This window comes from Dasypus novemcinctus, chromosome 10, assembly GCF_030445035.2.
Source record: "Dasypus novemcinctus isolate mDasNov1 chromosome 10, mDasNov1.1.hap2, whole genome shotgun sequence".
Taxonomy (NCBI): Eukaryota; Metazoa; Chordata; class Mammalia; order Cingulata; family Dasypodidae; genus Dasypus; species Dasypus novemcinctus.
This window is the reverse complement of record NC_080682.1, coordinates 102072253-102088985: the sequence shown is the minus strand read 5'-3', so window position 1 is coordinate 102088985 and position 16733 is coordinate 102072253. Positions and strand designations below refer to the sequence as shown.

At 41.6% G+C, this 16733-nt stretch overlaps 1 protein-coding gene across 4 annotated transcripts in view; it reads right to left on the bottom strand.

Moving 5' to 3' along the window:
* Positions 1 to 207: 207 nt before the first annotated feature.
* Positions 208 to 16733, bottom strand: part of NUP98 (nucleoporin 98 and 96 precursor) — a 139118-nt gene continuing 122592 nt past the window's right edge. For 3 of the 4 annotated variants that reach the window (XM_058305836.2, XM_058305835.2, XM_058305837.2), the window contains exons 29-33: positions 12872 to 13093; positions 9848 to 10089; positions 8717 to 8871; positions 1622 to 1733; positions 208 to 1488 (exon numbers count right to left, since the gene is read on the bottom strand). In XM_058305836.2, the coding sequence (XP_058161819.1) occupies positions 1271 to 1488; positions 1622 to 1733; positions 8717 to 8871; positions 9848 to 10089; positions 12872 to 13093 (949 nt within the window). In that variant the 3' untranslated portion in view covers positions 208 to 1270. Of the gene's footprint in view, positions 1489 to 1621; positions 1734 to 8716; positions 8872 to 9847; positions 10090 to 10957; positions 11122 to 12871; positions 13094 to 16733 lie in introns of those variants that run through there. The other variant, XM_058305838.2, reaches the window with a different exon arrangement.

Genomic DNA, 16733 nt, shown 5'->3' with positions numbered 1-16733 from the left:
GCTGTACACACGGAGAGCTGACACAAGATGACGCAATAAAAAGAAACACAGATTCCCGGTGCCACTGATAAGGACAGAAGCGGTCACAGAAGAACACACAGCAAATGGACACAAAGAACAGACAACTGGGGGGGAGGGAAGGGGAGAGAAATAAAAAATAAACCTTAAAAAAAAAAAAGAATAGAAAGGGAAAGCCAATTCCAGGAATGCTATAAACATTTCATTTATTTATTTTTTAAGAAAGTAGCTTCAAAAAAGAGGAAAATAATCTAGATCATTTATTTATATATATATATATAATTTTTTTTTAATAAAAACCTTTACATAATCATCATGCATAAAGACCCAGGGATAACCATGTTTTTGTGACAGTCCCAAAACCAGGTGTGTCTCAGATAATTACTTGGGGTTCCCCATAGCTGGCAGCAGTGTAACAATGACCCTCTGCCTACTCCCAAAGCCAAGTTCCTTCCTGCCTTAGTGATGGAGGAGGAGATGGAATGTGGGAAATGCTTCATGGCTAGGATGGGAGGGGTAGAGAGGGATACCCAAAATGCCATGTTTTATCCAAACTCTTCCCAGAGACATAGGATAGGTGACCAAAGGCTACTCACAGTGGTAGGGAAGGTGTGGTGTTCATGGGACATTTTGGGACAGGAAACTTGCAGATTGATCCCTCCATAACAGGAGCTCACTTTTACCCTAAGTGGGCCAGGAAGAATCTGCTTCCTAACTCAATCTGACCTTTTTCTGATTCCAAAACTCGAAAGAGTTTACTAATCAACCTACTTAACAGATTCCCCTTCCTTCTGTGATCATCTATTAAGGCAGGACAGTCCTAGATAAATACATCTGTCCCATCACCTGTCCTCCTCCTTCTAAAGAGTCCTAGTATAAAAGGGCTGGGTAGGTTGGCATGGAGGATGCCAAGATGCAAACTGGCTGGGATGTAAAAGGAATCCTTTGTTCTTTGGGGGATTCTGCCAAAGGTGCTTTATTGACCATTTTTAAAAAGAAAAACAAAAAGAGAGACTGGTCTTGAGGATGGTAAGAGGAGACTTGGCTCCTTGTCTGGGTTCCAGAAGCCCTTATGCTTTGTTCAGTATTAAGAAAAGCCCTGAACAAATGGAAAATGCTACTTGGGGCAGCAGGAAAGGAAGGTGGATTCCAAAGTCCAACCTAGAGAATGGCAAACAGTGCCAATTAAAACAGGGGACTTCTGTGTGGTGAGTGTGCATGAGCATGTGAGTGTGGTGGGAAGAGCCTAGTCTCACTGGCTCCCAACGGTCAGTTCTCGCAGGTAAGACTGTGTGAGGCTGCGCAGTTCCTCCAAGGCATAGTCCTCAGGCATGGGGAGTCGGCCGATGTGGGGAGCCAGCAGGCGTAATGGGACTTGCTGAGGATCTGGTGTTGAATCAGAGGTTGCATCAGGGGCATGCTGGAGGCTCAATATTACCCGCAGTAGGTTGGCTATGCGCTTGGCCATGTCTGGAGAGAAAAGTAGAGTGAGCACCCTGGAGTGGGGAGGTGGGGGGGGCAGTGGCTGTAGGGGTGGGAAGGGCAGGCAGGAGGAGGAACTCAGCTAATCATATGATCATAGGCAGGTGGGCAGGAAGGTTACCTGACAGAGCCAGGCGGTCCTTGGCATTGTAACACTGGATCTGCTCTATCCGGTTACACAGTGAGGTCACTTTGGTGTGTAACTGTTCCAGCTCATACCCTGAACAATCCACCTGCAGAAGAGGAGAAAAAACAGTCAGAGAAGAGTTCCCATGTTTTGAAGCCACCTAAAATACTGGATTCCAGTGGATGAAAAGTAACCTTAATGCCCTAATCCTACCCAAAGGCTCTACCCAAACCTTGAAACAACTGAGGGGAGGGAGGGAAACGGTTGCCATTCTGCCTAGTCGCTGAGGACAAGCGACTGAGCAGTAACACATACGAAAGAAACATTGTATCATTGTATACAGAGCCTTGGAATGGCAAAGTCTTGAAATAATTCATGAACCAAGTGACTACCAAACTTTAACAGGTACCAAAAACCTAATTTGTTCTCACATATAAATCTGGGTTCAGAGAGCTGTAATGCCCTCTTAAGAGAATAGAGTTATAAACCAGCCAGACAAAAACCTGGGCATTAGTCTTTACAATTTCTTGCCCTTCTTCCCCTATACCCAATAATCCTGCTGTTGTTTCCTCCTGTTTTTTTTTTTTTTAATACATATTTTTATTTTTAAATTATTTTTGTCTTTTTAAGAAATATACATAGATCACACAAAATGCTACATTAAAAAATATAAGAGGGAAGCGGACTTGGCCCAGTGGTTAGGGCATCCGTCTACCACATGGGAGATCTGTGGTTCAAACCCTGGGCCTCCTTGACCCGTGTGGAGCTGGCCCATGTGCAAGGAGTGTGCCCTGGAAGGAGAGCTGCCCAGTGCGAAACAAAGTGCTGCCTGCCCAAGAATGGCGCCGCACACACGGAGAGCTGACACAACAAGATGACGCAACAAAAAGGAACACAGATTTCCGTGCCGCTGACAACAACAGAAGCTGACAAAGATGACGACGCAGCAAAAAGACGCAGGGAACAGACAACTGGGGCGGAGGCGGGTGGGGGGGGAAATAAATAAATTAATAAATCTTAAAAAAATATATATATATGAGGTTCCCATATACACCCCTCCTCAGCGCCTCAACTCCTCCTGCATCAACAACCTTTTTCATCATTGTGGCACATTCACTGCATTTGGTGGATACATTTTGAAGCACTGCTGCACTGCATGGATAATAGTTTACATTGTAGTTTACACTCTCCCCCAGTCCATTCAGTGGGTTATGGTAGGATATATAATGTCCTGCATTTGTTCCTACAATTTCATTCAGGACAACTCCAAGTACTGAAAAAAATGCCCCCATATTGCACCTCTTGTTCCCTCTCCCTGCCCTCAGCAACTCCTGTGGCCACTGTCTCCACATCAATGATACAATTGCTTCCATTGCCAGAGTCACAATAGTTCTACAGTAGAGCGCTATTAAGTCCACTCTAATCCATACTTTATTCCTCCATCCTGTGGACCCTGGGATGGTGATGTCCACTCCACCTCTAAATTGAGAGGGGGCTTAGATCCCACATGGTTGATGGATGCGATTCTCCTGCTTGCAGTTGTAGACTCCCTCAGTTCCTTGGTGTGGTGGCTGACCATCCTCACCTCCCTGTTAGCTGACCTGGGTAAGTCCAACAACCCCGAGAGTAGGTGTTGCAATTCTCCTGAGGCTCAGGGCCCAGCTGGCATATGGACGGTCCAGAGATTTAAGGTGCCTGAGCATACACCAACCCCATACACAGATCACACAAAATGTTACATCAATCTCTTTCATCATTGTGGCACATTCACTGCATTTGTGAATACATTTTTGAGCACTGCTGCACCACATTTATTATAGTTCACACTGCAGTTTACACTCTCTTCCAGTCCATTCAGTGGGTTATGGCAGGATATACAATGTCCTGCATCTGTCCCTGCAATATCATTCAGGACAACTCCAAGTCCTGAAAATGCCTCCATATCACACTTCTTCCCTCTCCCGGCCTTTAGCAACTCCAAGTGGCCACTGTCTCCACATCAATGATATAATTTCTTCCATTAATCCTATGTTTCTTGAATCTATTCTTATTTCCAGGGTTGAAGCCCTAGCTAAGGTCACCATTACCCCTCATTTGAAATACTTTAAGAGCTTGATCATTCTACCTTCAGTGTCATCTCTGCTATCTCCATTTTCTTCCTATTCTGTCTCCAGAGTGTTCTTTCTAAAAAACATATCTATATTTTTATTCATTTCTTACATCTGAATATTTTCCAGTGGCATCTTATCTAGGTCCTCTCTCAAACTTTTAAACCACCCCACTTACTAAGTCTCCCCCTATTCACTTCCTTTCCCCAACTGGTTCATGTATCCCTTCCAAAAAGTACCTTTTCACTCAATGAATCCACATTTTAAGGGGTTTAACAGAATCTACTATTTAATGTCTACTTTTCATCCACTGGAACCCAGGATTTTAGATGGCTTAAAATGATGACAAACAAGATGAGATCTTAGCTCTGCTCAAGCTTATATTAAAATAAATAAGAAAATACCAGACAGTAATAAACCATAAAGAATCACAACCCATGCAGATAATTCAAACAGGCTGATAGGACAGATGAAACCTGGTGGCTACTTCAGATTGGTGATCAGGAAAGGTTTCTCTGAGAAGGTCCTATCTAAGGTGAGACCTGAATAACAAAGAGAGGGCCAACTTTCCAGGCAAAAAGAAAAGCAAGTACAAAAGCTAAAAGGTGGCAACTTAAAGGTTTATATGTTGCAATAAAGGGTAAGGAGCAAAGTAGAACAAAATAAAACTAGAGAGGTAGGCAGGAGCCAAATCATATATAGCAGGGGCTCTTAACCTGGGATTGTTTTAATTCAAAGTCTATTTATTAAATAAACTGGGACTGGGAAAAGCCATCTTTATTTTTTTTAACTTCTAATTAAAATTTAGCATTTAATAATGAATGTAGGTTGAATTATGAATGAATGCAGTAACTGTGACTTTATTATCAACAGAAATCACGGCTATTTTCATACCAGATTACAGTTATTGCTGGTCCTAAAATACTTCAAAAGACCAGTAGGAAAGGAAAAAAAAAAACCCCAAAAACTAAAAAATGGGCAAAAGACTTGAATAGACATTTCTCCAAAGATGTTACACAAATGGCAAAAATCACATGAAAAAGATGTTCCTACATCTTTAGCCATTAGGGAGATGCAAATCAAAACCACAACGAGACATCATTTCTTACCAACTAGAATGGCTATAACTGGTTACTATGAAAAAACAGAAAATTACAAGTGTTGTTAAGAATGTGGAGAAATACGGACACTCATAAATTGCTGGTGGGAATGTAAAATGGTGTAGCTGCTGTGGAAGACGGAATATTATTCAGCCATAAAAAAGAATGAAGTTCTGATATATGTGACAACTTGGATGAACCTTGAAGACATCATGTTGAGTGAAATAAGCCAGACACAAAAGGACAAGTATTTGGATCTTACTTATATGAAATAACTAGAATAAACAAGTCTTAGAGTCAGAAACTAGAATACAGGTTACCAGGGGCTGGGGTGGGGGTAAGGAATGGGGAGTTAATGCCTAAATTATACAGGTTCTATTGGGGATGATGAAAAAGTTGTGGTGATGGTAAAACTACATGGTGAATGTAAATAATAGCACTGAAATATATATTTGAATGTGGTTAAAAGGGTAAAAACTTTTTAGAACAAAAATTTTTAAAAAGTCCATAGGAAAGTACATCATAAACAGTGAACCCTAAAGTAGACTGTGGACTATAGTTAATATACAATTATAAAACAAAAGTATCGTCCTAATGCAAGGTGTTAATAAGGTGGTATATGTATTTTATGCACAAATTTTCTGTAAACCCACAAATTCTCTAATAAAGAAAAAAAACAAAACGAAACAACAACAAAAGAACCAAGAAGGCAAACACCACTTATAACCTGGAGAACAAACCAATAATAACAAGAAAACAGTTTCAGGGGCTAAACATTACACTGCCAAATTGGTCTCCTTCCGAAGTGCCTGTTCCCTGCCCTGGCCCTGCTCCACACCTTGGGAAGTGTGTGTCAGTTTCTTGCACTTACTGCTTCTCACTCAAGGAGCAACCACCAGGTCCCCTGACTTTTCTAAGCCCCCTAGAAAAATGGGAATAAAAGTCTCTCCATAAGACTAGGCAAGGACTGTTTTTCCAGTTTCTGGTCAGAACAACAAATTTTAAGGGCAATGAAGTAAAAATACAACTGTGTAATCTTTAGCTCTGTTAATTACACTGTTCAAATAAACATCTATAGCGTTTTCCCATTAAAAAAAAAAAGCCCAGGAGTTATTAGGTCCACTGCTAGAGTTTATTATTAAAGAGGTTAAATATAGCACATCTTACTATACTATGTTTTTAACATTTTGATAACTGTATTACAGTAACTATAGAATAAATGGTACCTTTGTAAGTATCTATGTACTTAAATTATTCTACTTCTACATTATTCTATTTCCAGGAAGATGGCTGATTAGAGAGACTCAGGGCTCAATTCTCTCCCAGAAAAATATTTAAAGGACAGATAGAAACAGCCTACAAAAAAAGTCTTCTGGGGTTTAGGACACCAGGGGAAGGCTGGACACCACTCAGAAGAGGGAGGGGCAAAGGGAAGAATTTGGATGGGAAAACTGCAGCTGTCAGTGCCCAACTCTCCACCTCAGAGCAAATATCTTTGAATTCTCTGACCCCTGACTGGTGGCTACGGACACTGGGAGCTGCAGGGGTCCACCTCCCCAGGAAAGGGAAGAGAGAGAGAGGCAGCCTAAGACTGATTCAGCTTTTGACCAACAAACCTGCTCTGCTGTGCCCCACAAGCCCTTCCAGGCAGCTGGGGCCACACCATTGTTTGCCTGGGAGCCGACAGGGGAGAAAGAGATCCAACTTTCACAAACACCCTCCCTACTGACTGGGACTAGCTGTTGAGGACTCAGTGGGGAGTGGAATTATTTCCTACCCGGGAAAAGGGAGGGGGCTGCCAGCAAAGGCTGGAGAATTGCTTATGAGAAAGCTGGATTTGCTAGGCTCTTGAAAGCCTTCAAGAAGGATCGTCTGTTACACTGTTGTGGTGGGTATTGCAGCAAACATGTTCTGACCAGGGTATGAACTGAGAGGGCCACCGAAGAATGCAATCTGCTGGGGGACCAAGGAAGTACATGCAAGGAAATTAACAGTAAATAAATAAAAGAAGTTTTTTTGGGTCTTTACAGCTTTCCTCCCCAAGGCTTTTGGAAGTGAGTCGGCAACCCATTACATGGCCCAGATTTGAGTAACTAAACAGGGAAAATCCTAAAGACCCAGAACAGGTTGAACCAAGAATCAAAGAATGGCAGTAACTCTCACCATCATAATCAGAAATCAGCAAAATGGAAGATATGGCCCAAGCAAAGGAATACATCAAAGCCTCAAATGAGACACAGGTTTTAAGACAACTAATCAATGAGGTTCATACAAATCTAAATCAAACCAACAAGATGAAAGACAGTATGGCTAAAGCGATAAAGGACATCAAAAAGACAATGCACGAGCACAAGGAATTTGAAAACCTGAATAGAAAAATTAAAGAACGTTATTCTTAGAAGAGATCCATTAGCTTTACCAGCAGGCCAAGAAGGTCCATGGCACACAAAAGGTAAAAATTATTAATGCAGAGGTTCGTAAGACTTCCTAAGGAGCCTGGGGTTTTTTTTGTTCTTCTTGTTTTTTTGAGGTACTGGTGGTAGAGGATTGAACCTGGGACTTTGTATGTGGGAAGCCAGCGCTCAACCACTGAGCCACAATGGCTTCCCTGATTTGGTTTTTTCATTTGTTTTGCTTGTTGCTTGTTTTTGTTTTTATGAGGAGGTACTGGGGACCAAACCTGGGACCTTCCATGTGGGAGGTGGGCGCTCAACTGCTTGAGCCACATCTGTTCCAACAAGCCTGGATTTTAATCTGAGATGAGAGGTCACTGGAGGGTTTTAGACAAGAGAATAAAATGGTATGATTTGTATATTAAAAAGAGGAGTGTAGAGAATGAATTATAGGAAAGCAAGAGTAGAAGCAAGGAGACCAATTAGGTGGCTACTGTAGTAACCGGGTAAGAGACATTTGATTTGTGACTATACCAAACCTATCCCATTCCATACTCCCCAAACCATAGACCCATTAAAAGTTCACTGGAAGCTGTATGGTCAGGAATTGAACATAAGAGTCTGATTCTGTAGCATGAGCTCTTGGCCGCTATTGCCTTTAACATTAAAATGAAGACACTCCCCGTGTTAGGTAGAGTGGAATGAAACAAGGGTTGTTGGAAACAATTGTAATTTAACGTTAAGTGGAGCAGGCTGGCAAGGTTGGAATGTGGGGTAAGAGTGTGGTAGGAATGATGCAGGAATGAAAGGTAGGAGACTTTATGGAGTTTAAATCCTATCCTCTTGAGTTTTTTCTTTGTGCTGTAACCAATGGAGAGGTATCTTTTTTTTTTTTAGGTACCAGGAGCTGGGGATTGGACCTGGGACCTCGTATGTGGGAAGCCAGTGCTCAACCACTGAACCACAATGGCTTCCCTGAACAGGGTTCTCCATCCCGTGCGCATTTGTTTACTTATTTGTTTTTGTTTTTAGGAAGCACCAGGAACCAAACCTGGGACCTTGCGTGTGGGAAGTAGGTGCTCAATTGCTTGAGCCACATCCACTCTCCAGACCCAGAATTATTTTAACACTTGCAATTTAAAAAAATGCCAGATGATATATGAAACAATTATCCTAACCAAATCTCTATCCTTACTGTATCTCTCATCCCTGAGATTCTCACTCAAACAAGGGCCTTACAAGAGAAAGAGACTGTCTATGGACAAGAATGGTAAAGTCTAATGCATGTACTACTTGGTAATATATTCAAAGAAGTGTTTTAAGTTTTAATATAGCTGTCAAAATGCTACATCAAACTAGCCTCCTGCAGTGTCTGTGCTTTCTCTACCAATAAGCATTTCAAGTAGCTGCTAAGGCATTGTGAGGTCTCTAAGCTTTTAAAGGCTTGGGGGCAAAGAACAGGCAGTGATTTAAGAAACTCTCAGGTACCTGCTGGATATGGTGGAGCATTTCAATGACCTGAATATAGTCCAGGTAAACAAGCCCTGATGTATCCCAATCCTGAATTAGACTGCTGCGCTCTGGAGGTGCCAGATCTTCCAAGAACCCCTTCAGGTAGTCATAGTTCTCATTAATGATGGCATCTGAAGAAACAAAATATTGAGTGCTGTGTTTAAATAAGTGCATGGTTTCCAAAAGTACAGAAAGGACATAGCAGAAATTTCAGACAGGAAGGAAGTGGAAATAATACTGTGACACACTTCAGTAATTACAAGTAAATATTTTGAAATTCCCCAAAGGCAAGTATCAAAAACTCCTGGTACAGGCCCCCAGGCAGATATTTCTGCTGTTATTGAATTAAATTTCCCTAAATAAACAGCTTAATAGAATTAGAGCACAGGGAAATGGATGTGGCTCAAGTGACTGGGCTCCCATCTACCATATAGGAGGTCCAGGGTTCAATTCCCAGGGCCTCCTGGTGAAGGCAAGCTGGCCCGTGCAGTGAGCTGGCCTGAGCAGAGAGTTGGCACATGTGCAGTGCTGGCCCATGTGGAGTGCTGACCCACACGGAGTGCTGGCCCATGTGGAGAGCTTGTGCAGCAAAATGATGCAACAAAAAGAGACACGGAGGAGAGACAATAAGAGATACAGCAGAACAGGGAGCTGAGGTGGCGCAAGAGAATGATCGCCTTCTCTCACTCCAGAAAGTCCCAGAATCAGTTCCCGGTGGCTGCCTAAAGAAAAAAGACAAGCAGACACAGAAGAACACACAGAGAATGGACACAGAAAAGCAGACAACAAGCACAAAAACAATGGGGGTGGGGGTAGAAATAAATACATCTTAAAAAAAAAAAAAAAAAAGCAGTGCACAGCAAGAATATTCCTGACTAATGGTAATTTAACAATATTGCTGTCAACCCCTGCCCCTCTAGCCCCTCATCCTGGACAAACCTCTTCTGCACAGATAGACAGCTTTCTCAAAGCATCTGACTCAAAATGTTCATGTCTGCCATGCCTAGTTTTAAGCTGCAACTCTGGCCTGCCCCATTAAGGCTGTTTAGAAATTGGAATAGTTTGGGATGATTCTAGGAGACACAGGCCCCAGCCGGAAGCACTCACCTGAAGCTAAATGCCTGATGACAAGTTTGTGGCAGCGGTTCCAGTGCCCAGCTTTAAATAAATAGAGGGCCTCCAAGTGCTTGTCAGATTCCATATGTGCTCGCACTGCCTTGGCCTCATGAATCCACTCAGCAGGCACACAAAGCTTCTGGGTCAGGAAAGTCTCCTTAGCCCAAGATTCAGGAGTCTCTGATAGCTGGCAGTGCCGGGTAAGCAGCTCTCGAACAGCCTTCTCACGCATGCTGTACAGAAAGAGATAGTTGGAAGGAATCCCAAACTTATTCACAGGGAAGAATGCCCCAGACAGATTACAATGGCCATTGGGTAGTTTTTCAAACTCTAAGTCTTGGCTCCAGAGATCACTTGAAAAAGCCATTAGATTAGCATTTATTTTTAAAATGAAATAGAATACAACAGTACAGAAACAGAGATAGTCCTCTGCAGTTCAATCCCAACATTCTTCCTTCCCGTCCTTCCTTCCCAGTCAACAAAGTAGTTTTGAAGGTAAGGTCTCTTCAAGATCTTTGTTCCCTTTCTCAAAGCCAACAGTCTTCCTAAACCCATTCAGGAGAGCCCTTTTTAGTCTGGGCCAAAGAAGCAGTTCTTTTAGATCGAAACTATTCTTCTCATGTTAGATTCCCTTCATCCTTTAATGAATTCCAATTTTATCAAAACTGACTTTTTATATTCTTTTTATGGAAACTGTATTTGCTTCCCCACAGCCAACTCATTCCCATCAGTCATCCTAACAGTTAGCCTTTTACCATGTATGACAATTTGAGATTATTTGTATGAATCCCCAAAAGAGAAAGGTTATGTTTGTAAATAGATCTACTGGGTGTATTATCCTTTTTTTAAAAAGACTTATTTATCTCTTCCCACCCCCTCGTGGAGCTGGGAACCAAACCCGGGATGTCGATGTGGGAGGGAGGTGCCTAATCACTTGAGCCACCTCCATTCCCTGCTTTGTCCAGTCTCTCATTATGTTTTCCTTCTTGTCTCTTGCTGCATCATCATGTTGTATCAGCTTGCTGTGCCTGCCCATCACGCCAGCTTGCTGTCTTCTTTAGGAGGCCCCAGAAACCAAACCATGGACCTTCCCATGTGGTAGGCAGGAGCCCAACTGCTCGAGCCACATCCCCTTCGCAATACCCTTTTATTTACTGGATGCACAACTGAAGAGTCCTTCATTAAATTACCTGTTAAGTTTAGGGCTTTGATTCGACCACATCAGTAAGGCATGACTCAGGTTGCGTCCCTGCCTCCTTGGTGGGCTGATATAAACATACACACAGGAAGAGAGAGCTTTGTCATTTTTGATTCTGGGTCCCCGGGGAGAGATGAGGCATTTATCAACTGATAGTCTTCATCTGATCTTGGCAAGAGGACAGAACAGCTGAGACTAATACAGGAAGCCCAGAAAGAAAACAAGCCCTGTGCCAGCCTGCAGCTGAGAGAGAAGCCCATAGAAGAAGGCTGAATCCCTGAAGAGATCAGTGACCATCTTGCTTCAACACATGGCAAATGACACTGGTAAGAAAGCAACTTTGAGTTGTACTCTTTAGGGCATTCTAACTGTTAAGTTTTTACCCCAAATAAATATCCTTTATTAAAGCCAACACAAAACAAAATAATGAAAAAGATAAAAAGATAAAAAGGCAACAGATTTCTGGTACTTTACATTGGCACCCATTTGGCAGACTAATACACTGTGTGAACCCCCCATGAATGTGTTTAAATAAATTCAGATAAATAATCTGGATTTGTTTCCTGGTAAGGGGAAAGAGGAAAGAGAAACTTCTTAAAACAGAAGGCTAGATACTTTATTCTTTTACTCCTTTAATCCCACAATCACCTTTGAATTAGGGATTAATATGATTTTACAGATTAAAAAAACTGAAACTTTGAGAGTATAATCCTTATACAAAATCAAAATTGAGTAAGCATGTAGTGGGTGTAAGATTTATCTTAGGATAGAAGTGAGCATATAGTGGAAGTGGATCTGGATTTTAGGCAGGCCCTACTCTAAAATCCAACCTCTTTCCATACCCATACAGCATTTAAGAAAATGCACCACTGTGGTTAAGAGCATAAACTGGAAACCTGACTGCCCTGTAATAACTGTGTGATCTTAAACAAGAATTTAAGCTCTCTGTGCCTTGGTTTGCTCATCTATAAAACAGAGATATAATTGTATCTAACTCAAGAATTATGAACATTTAATGAGTTAATACATGTAAAGAACTTAAAAGAGTACACGCCCATGTAAAAGTACTATAATAAACTATTATACAAGTATTTGCCTGTGTTATTGTAATGCTACCTTAAAAAAAAAAAAACCTAAACTAAACTAAACCCCCTCCCATCATTACCTTGTTCAAACAGTGGAGAAAATGCATATCTCTACATCTTTATCAGGACAGATAACCAAACTTTAAGTACGACTATGAATTTCAGGGGTGGGGATGAGTGGGTGGCAAGGCAATGGCAACAGAGGGAGAAAACCTTTGACAGAAAAAGCAGGGATCCTCCCAGGCCAATCATTACACCACTGTCATGGATCCACTGAAGCAGCTCAATCAGTATTACTTCTGCACAATTCCTAAAAAAGTCATATTCAAGTGAATGTACTTAAAGTTAAAAATGTTGCTTTCCTGAATATGTCCTTCCTTCTCCACTTCATATTTCCTATTCAAATTTTACAAATTCTTGAGTCTTATCTCCAGGAACACTTTCAATGATCACTACATCCCACAGAAATCTCTTCTCCCTTCTCAGACCGAGAGATCTTATGATAAATAGCACAATATAGTAATTCATCAAAAGTAGTCTCATTTCTAAATGGTTCACATGAATAAACACTTTGGGCTGAGAGCTGAAATGTCGTAAGGTTTTTCACAAGGCTGGACTCAGTATACATGTTAAACACTTACTTACTGAATTGAACTCTAAAAGACTGGGATTCCCCTGGCATTGACCTTTAGGGCTAGATGCACCCAATGGGTCTGATGGCCTAGAACTTACCTCGAGTTGGCAATGTGCAGTAGGACAAAGATGGCCCACTCCCAGAGTCCCTCGCTCTCCAGTTGGCCAGCATAGCTGGCTTGCAGCACACCCTCACACTGCTCTGATAGATGGGTATAGTTAAGAGCCCTCAGCACCTCCCACAAATGCCAGCTTAGGCGGTAGTCCAAGGGGTCAGCTGTTATGCTTCGAGGCTCCAGCAGCTGGTTGAGATCATAATGTCTGCAAAGGAGAATGTGTTGAGAGTTACAAAGTATGCACTCCATATCACCCACCAGTCCAACTGCATACAAAAGGTCAACTGTTCTGGCTAAGTCACCCCTCCATTCATTCCTTACCAACTCTAGCACATTTCTTTATCATTAAAAAAGATAGGTTTCATACTATCATTCAGATTGTTCTATATCTTAAGTTTTTGGGGTGCTAATTCTCCTGTTTGGTTGAACAACCAGTTTTCATAATGGTTATTTCCTACTATGGCTTGCAATTTTATCTCTGGTTTTTTTAAAACAGGTACTGGAGATTTAACCCAGGACCTTATATGTTGGAAGTAGGCACTCAACCACTGAGCTACATCTGTTCCCTTTACCTCTGATGCTGTCTTTAGTGGATTCTGTTCTTTATATATTAAAATACATGTGCCCTGGGTTTTGAAAGTGTGTCCCTACGGAAATTTTTTTCTTCTGCTAGGGACCCAGGCATTTCAAGGGTCCTAGTTCAGTATGTGTGTTTCAAGTCTTGCAATACCAAAACCATTATGAGTATAAACTAAGATAACAAATGCATGTTTTAAAAATCCAGGGTTCAGATTATCAACCAATAATCTTTCCTTTTTGCCTCAGATCCCAAACATTTTACAACTTTCCTAACACAGCCTGATAAATGGGGGAATTTTCCTAGACCAGTGCTGTGCAACAGAAACTTTGTCTGATGATGGAATTTCTATAATCTCTCTTGACCAATATGACAGCCAGCAGCCATATGTGGCTATCAAGTGCTTGAATTTATATTGATGGGAAGTGGGTGTTGCTCAGGTGACTGGGCTACTGCCTCCCACATAGGAGGTCACTGGTTCAGATCCTGATGCCTCCTAAAGAAGACAGCAAGCTGATGCTACGGGCAGGAGCAGCAAGCTGACACAAGAGACACAAAGAAGAAAAAACATAATGAGAGAACAACAAAGCAAGAAGCAGATGTTCCCAGTGCCTCCTAAAGAAGACAGTGAGCTAATGCAACAAGATGACACAACAAGAGACATGTAGGTCCTGGGTTTGGCTTCCAGTGCCTCCTAAAAAAAAAAAAAAAAAGACGATGAGGAGACACAGAGAGCACAAAACAAACAAACACAGAGAGCAGAAAGGGAGCGCAAATAATGGGACAGGAGGGGAATAAATAAATAAATCTTTAAAAAAAAATTACTAAAGCCACAGTCCTCAAAATAGCATGGATAGACATATAGACAATATGGAATCAAACTGAGAGTTCAGAAATCAAGCCACCCATTTATGGCCAACTGATTTTTGACAAGGGTGCCAAGTCCACTCAATGAGGGAAAGAATAGTCTCTTCAACAAATGGTGCTGGGAAAACTGGATCTCCATGTGTGAAAGAAAAAGGACCCTGACTCCACACCATATATAAAAATCAACTCCAAATGGATCATAGACCTAAAGATAAGAACCAGAACTGGGAAGCAGATGTGGCTCAAGGGATAAGGCCTCTGCCTACCATATAGGAGGACCCACATTCGATCCTGGGACTTCCTTATGAAAAAGAAGAGAAAGAGTGCCCACACGGTGAGCCGAGTGCCCGTGGGAGTGCCTGTGCAAGTGAGTTACATGGCAAGATGATGCAACAAAAGAGAGATGAAGGGAGAGTCAAAGTGAAGCGAAGCAGAGACCAGGAACTGAGGTGGCCCAATTGACAGGGAACCTCTCTCCACATCAGAGGTCCTCAGGATCGAATCCCTCTGAATCCTACAGGAGAAAGATGAGAAGAGAAAACAAACAAACAAAAAATAGATATAGAAGATCACACAGAGAATGGACACAGAGCAAAAATAGCAGGTCAGGGGCGGGGGTGAGGGCAGGGGGGGAAAAAAAAAAAAGAAAAATCAGAACTATAAAAGTCCTAGAGGGACAGTAGACTTGGCCCAGTGGTTAGGGTGTCTGTCTACCACATGGGAGGTCCGCGGTTCAAACTCGGGCCTCCTGACCCGTGTGGAGCTGGCCCATGCGCAATGCTGATGCGTGCAAGGAGTACCGTGTCACACAGCGGTGTTCCCCGCGTAGGGGAGCCCCGCGCAAGGAGTGCATCCTGTAAGGAGAGCCGCCCAGCGTGAAAGAAAATGCAGCCTGCCTAAGAATGGTGCCACCCACATGGAGAGCTGACACAGCAAGATGAGGCAACAAAAAGAAACACAGATTCCCATGCCGCTGATAACAACAGAAGTAGACAAAGGTGCGGCTGACAACAACAGAAGTGGACAAAGAAGATGTAGCAAAATAGAGAACAGACAACCGGGCGGGGAGGGGGAAGGGGAGAGAACTAAATAAATAAATAAATCTTAAAAAAAAAAAAAGTCCTAGAAAAAAAACGTAGGGAAGGATCTTTAAGACCTCGTGTTAGGCAATGGTTTCTTGGATTTTATACCCAAACACCAGTAACTGAAGAAAAAATAGATAAACAGGACAACATAAAAAACTTTTGAGCTTTTTGTTTTTGGATTATTATTGGAATAATGAAAATGCCCTAATAATGACAATGTGCAATTATGTCAATAAACCAAATATATACTGATTTTATACTTAGGATGGACTATACACTTTGGATGGATTGTATGCTTTATTAATATGTAACAAAATTGATTTAAAAAGTTTGTGCATCAAAGGACTTTAGCATGAGAGTAAAAAGATAACCTATTCAAAAGGAGAAAATTTTTGGAAACCACACATCTGATAAGTGTTTAATATCAAGAATATAAGGGAAGTGGCTGGCTGTGGCTCAAACAATTCACCATACAGAGGACCCAGGTTTGATCTCCAGGACCTCCTGATAAAAAAAAGAAAAAAGGCATCGCAGACTGGTGTTTATGGAAACAATTTAACCAATGGTGTAAAGGAATTGTATGCAGAAAACTATAACCATTACACAAAGAAATGAAGACCTAAATGACCGGAAGGAGACCATCCATGACCATCCATGCTCGGGGATTAGAAGACAATATCATTAGGATGTCAATACAAAGCATTTTTATAGTGTTAACACAATCCCAATCAAAATTCGAACAGCCTTCTTTGCAGAAATGGAATAACTCAAATTCAGATGGAAGGGCAAGGGCCCCCAAGTAGTGCAAAACATCTTAAAAGAGAGCTAAGTTGGAGGATTGACATTAATTGCTTTCAAAGTGATCAAAATTATTACAAAGCTTCAGTAACCAAAACAGTGGACTTGATATGAGGACACACATACAGACCCATTAAACAAAACTGAGAGTTCAGGAATAAACTCATATTATCCATGGCCAAGTGATACAAACCTTTATTATATCCACTCAATAGGGAATTAACAGTCTCTTCAACAGTGTTGGGAAAACTGGCTATCCAATTTTGTGTAAATGAATCACAATGGACCACTACCTCACACCAAATGATCAATGGCCTAAATATAAGAGCTAAAAATATAAAATTACTAGGAAAAAAAGATTTAAAAATATCTTAAGGACCTTGTCTTGGGCAACGGATTCTGAAATTTTACATTAAGAGCATGAGCAACAAAAGAAAAGGTAATTTTAAAACTTGTGTATTAAAGGACATGGGCAAGAAAAATGCAGAAAACCTACAGAATGGGTGAACATATTTGGA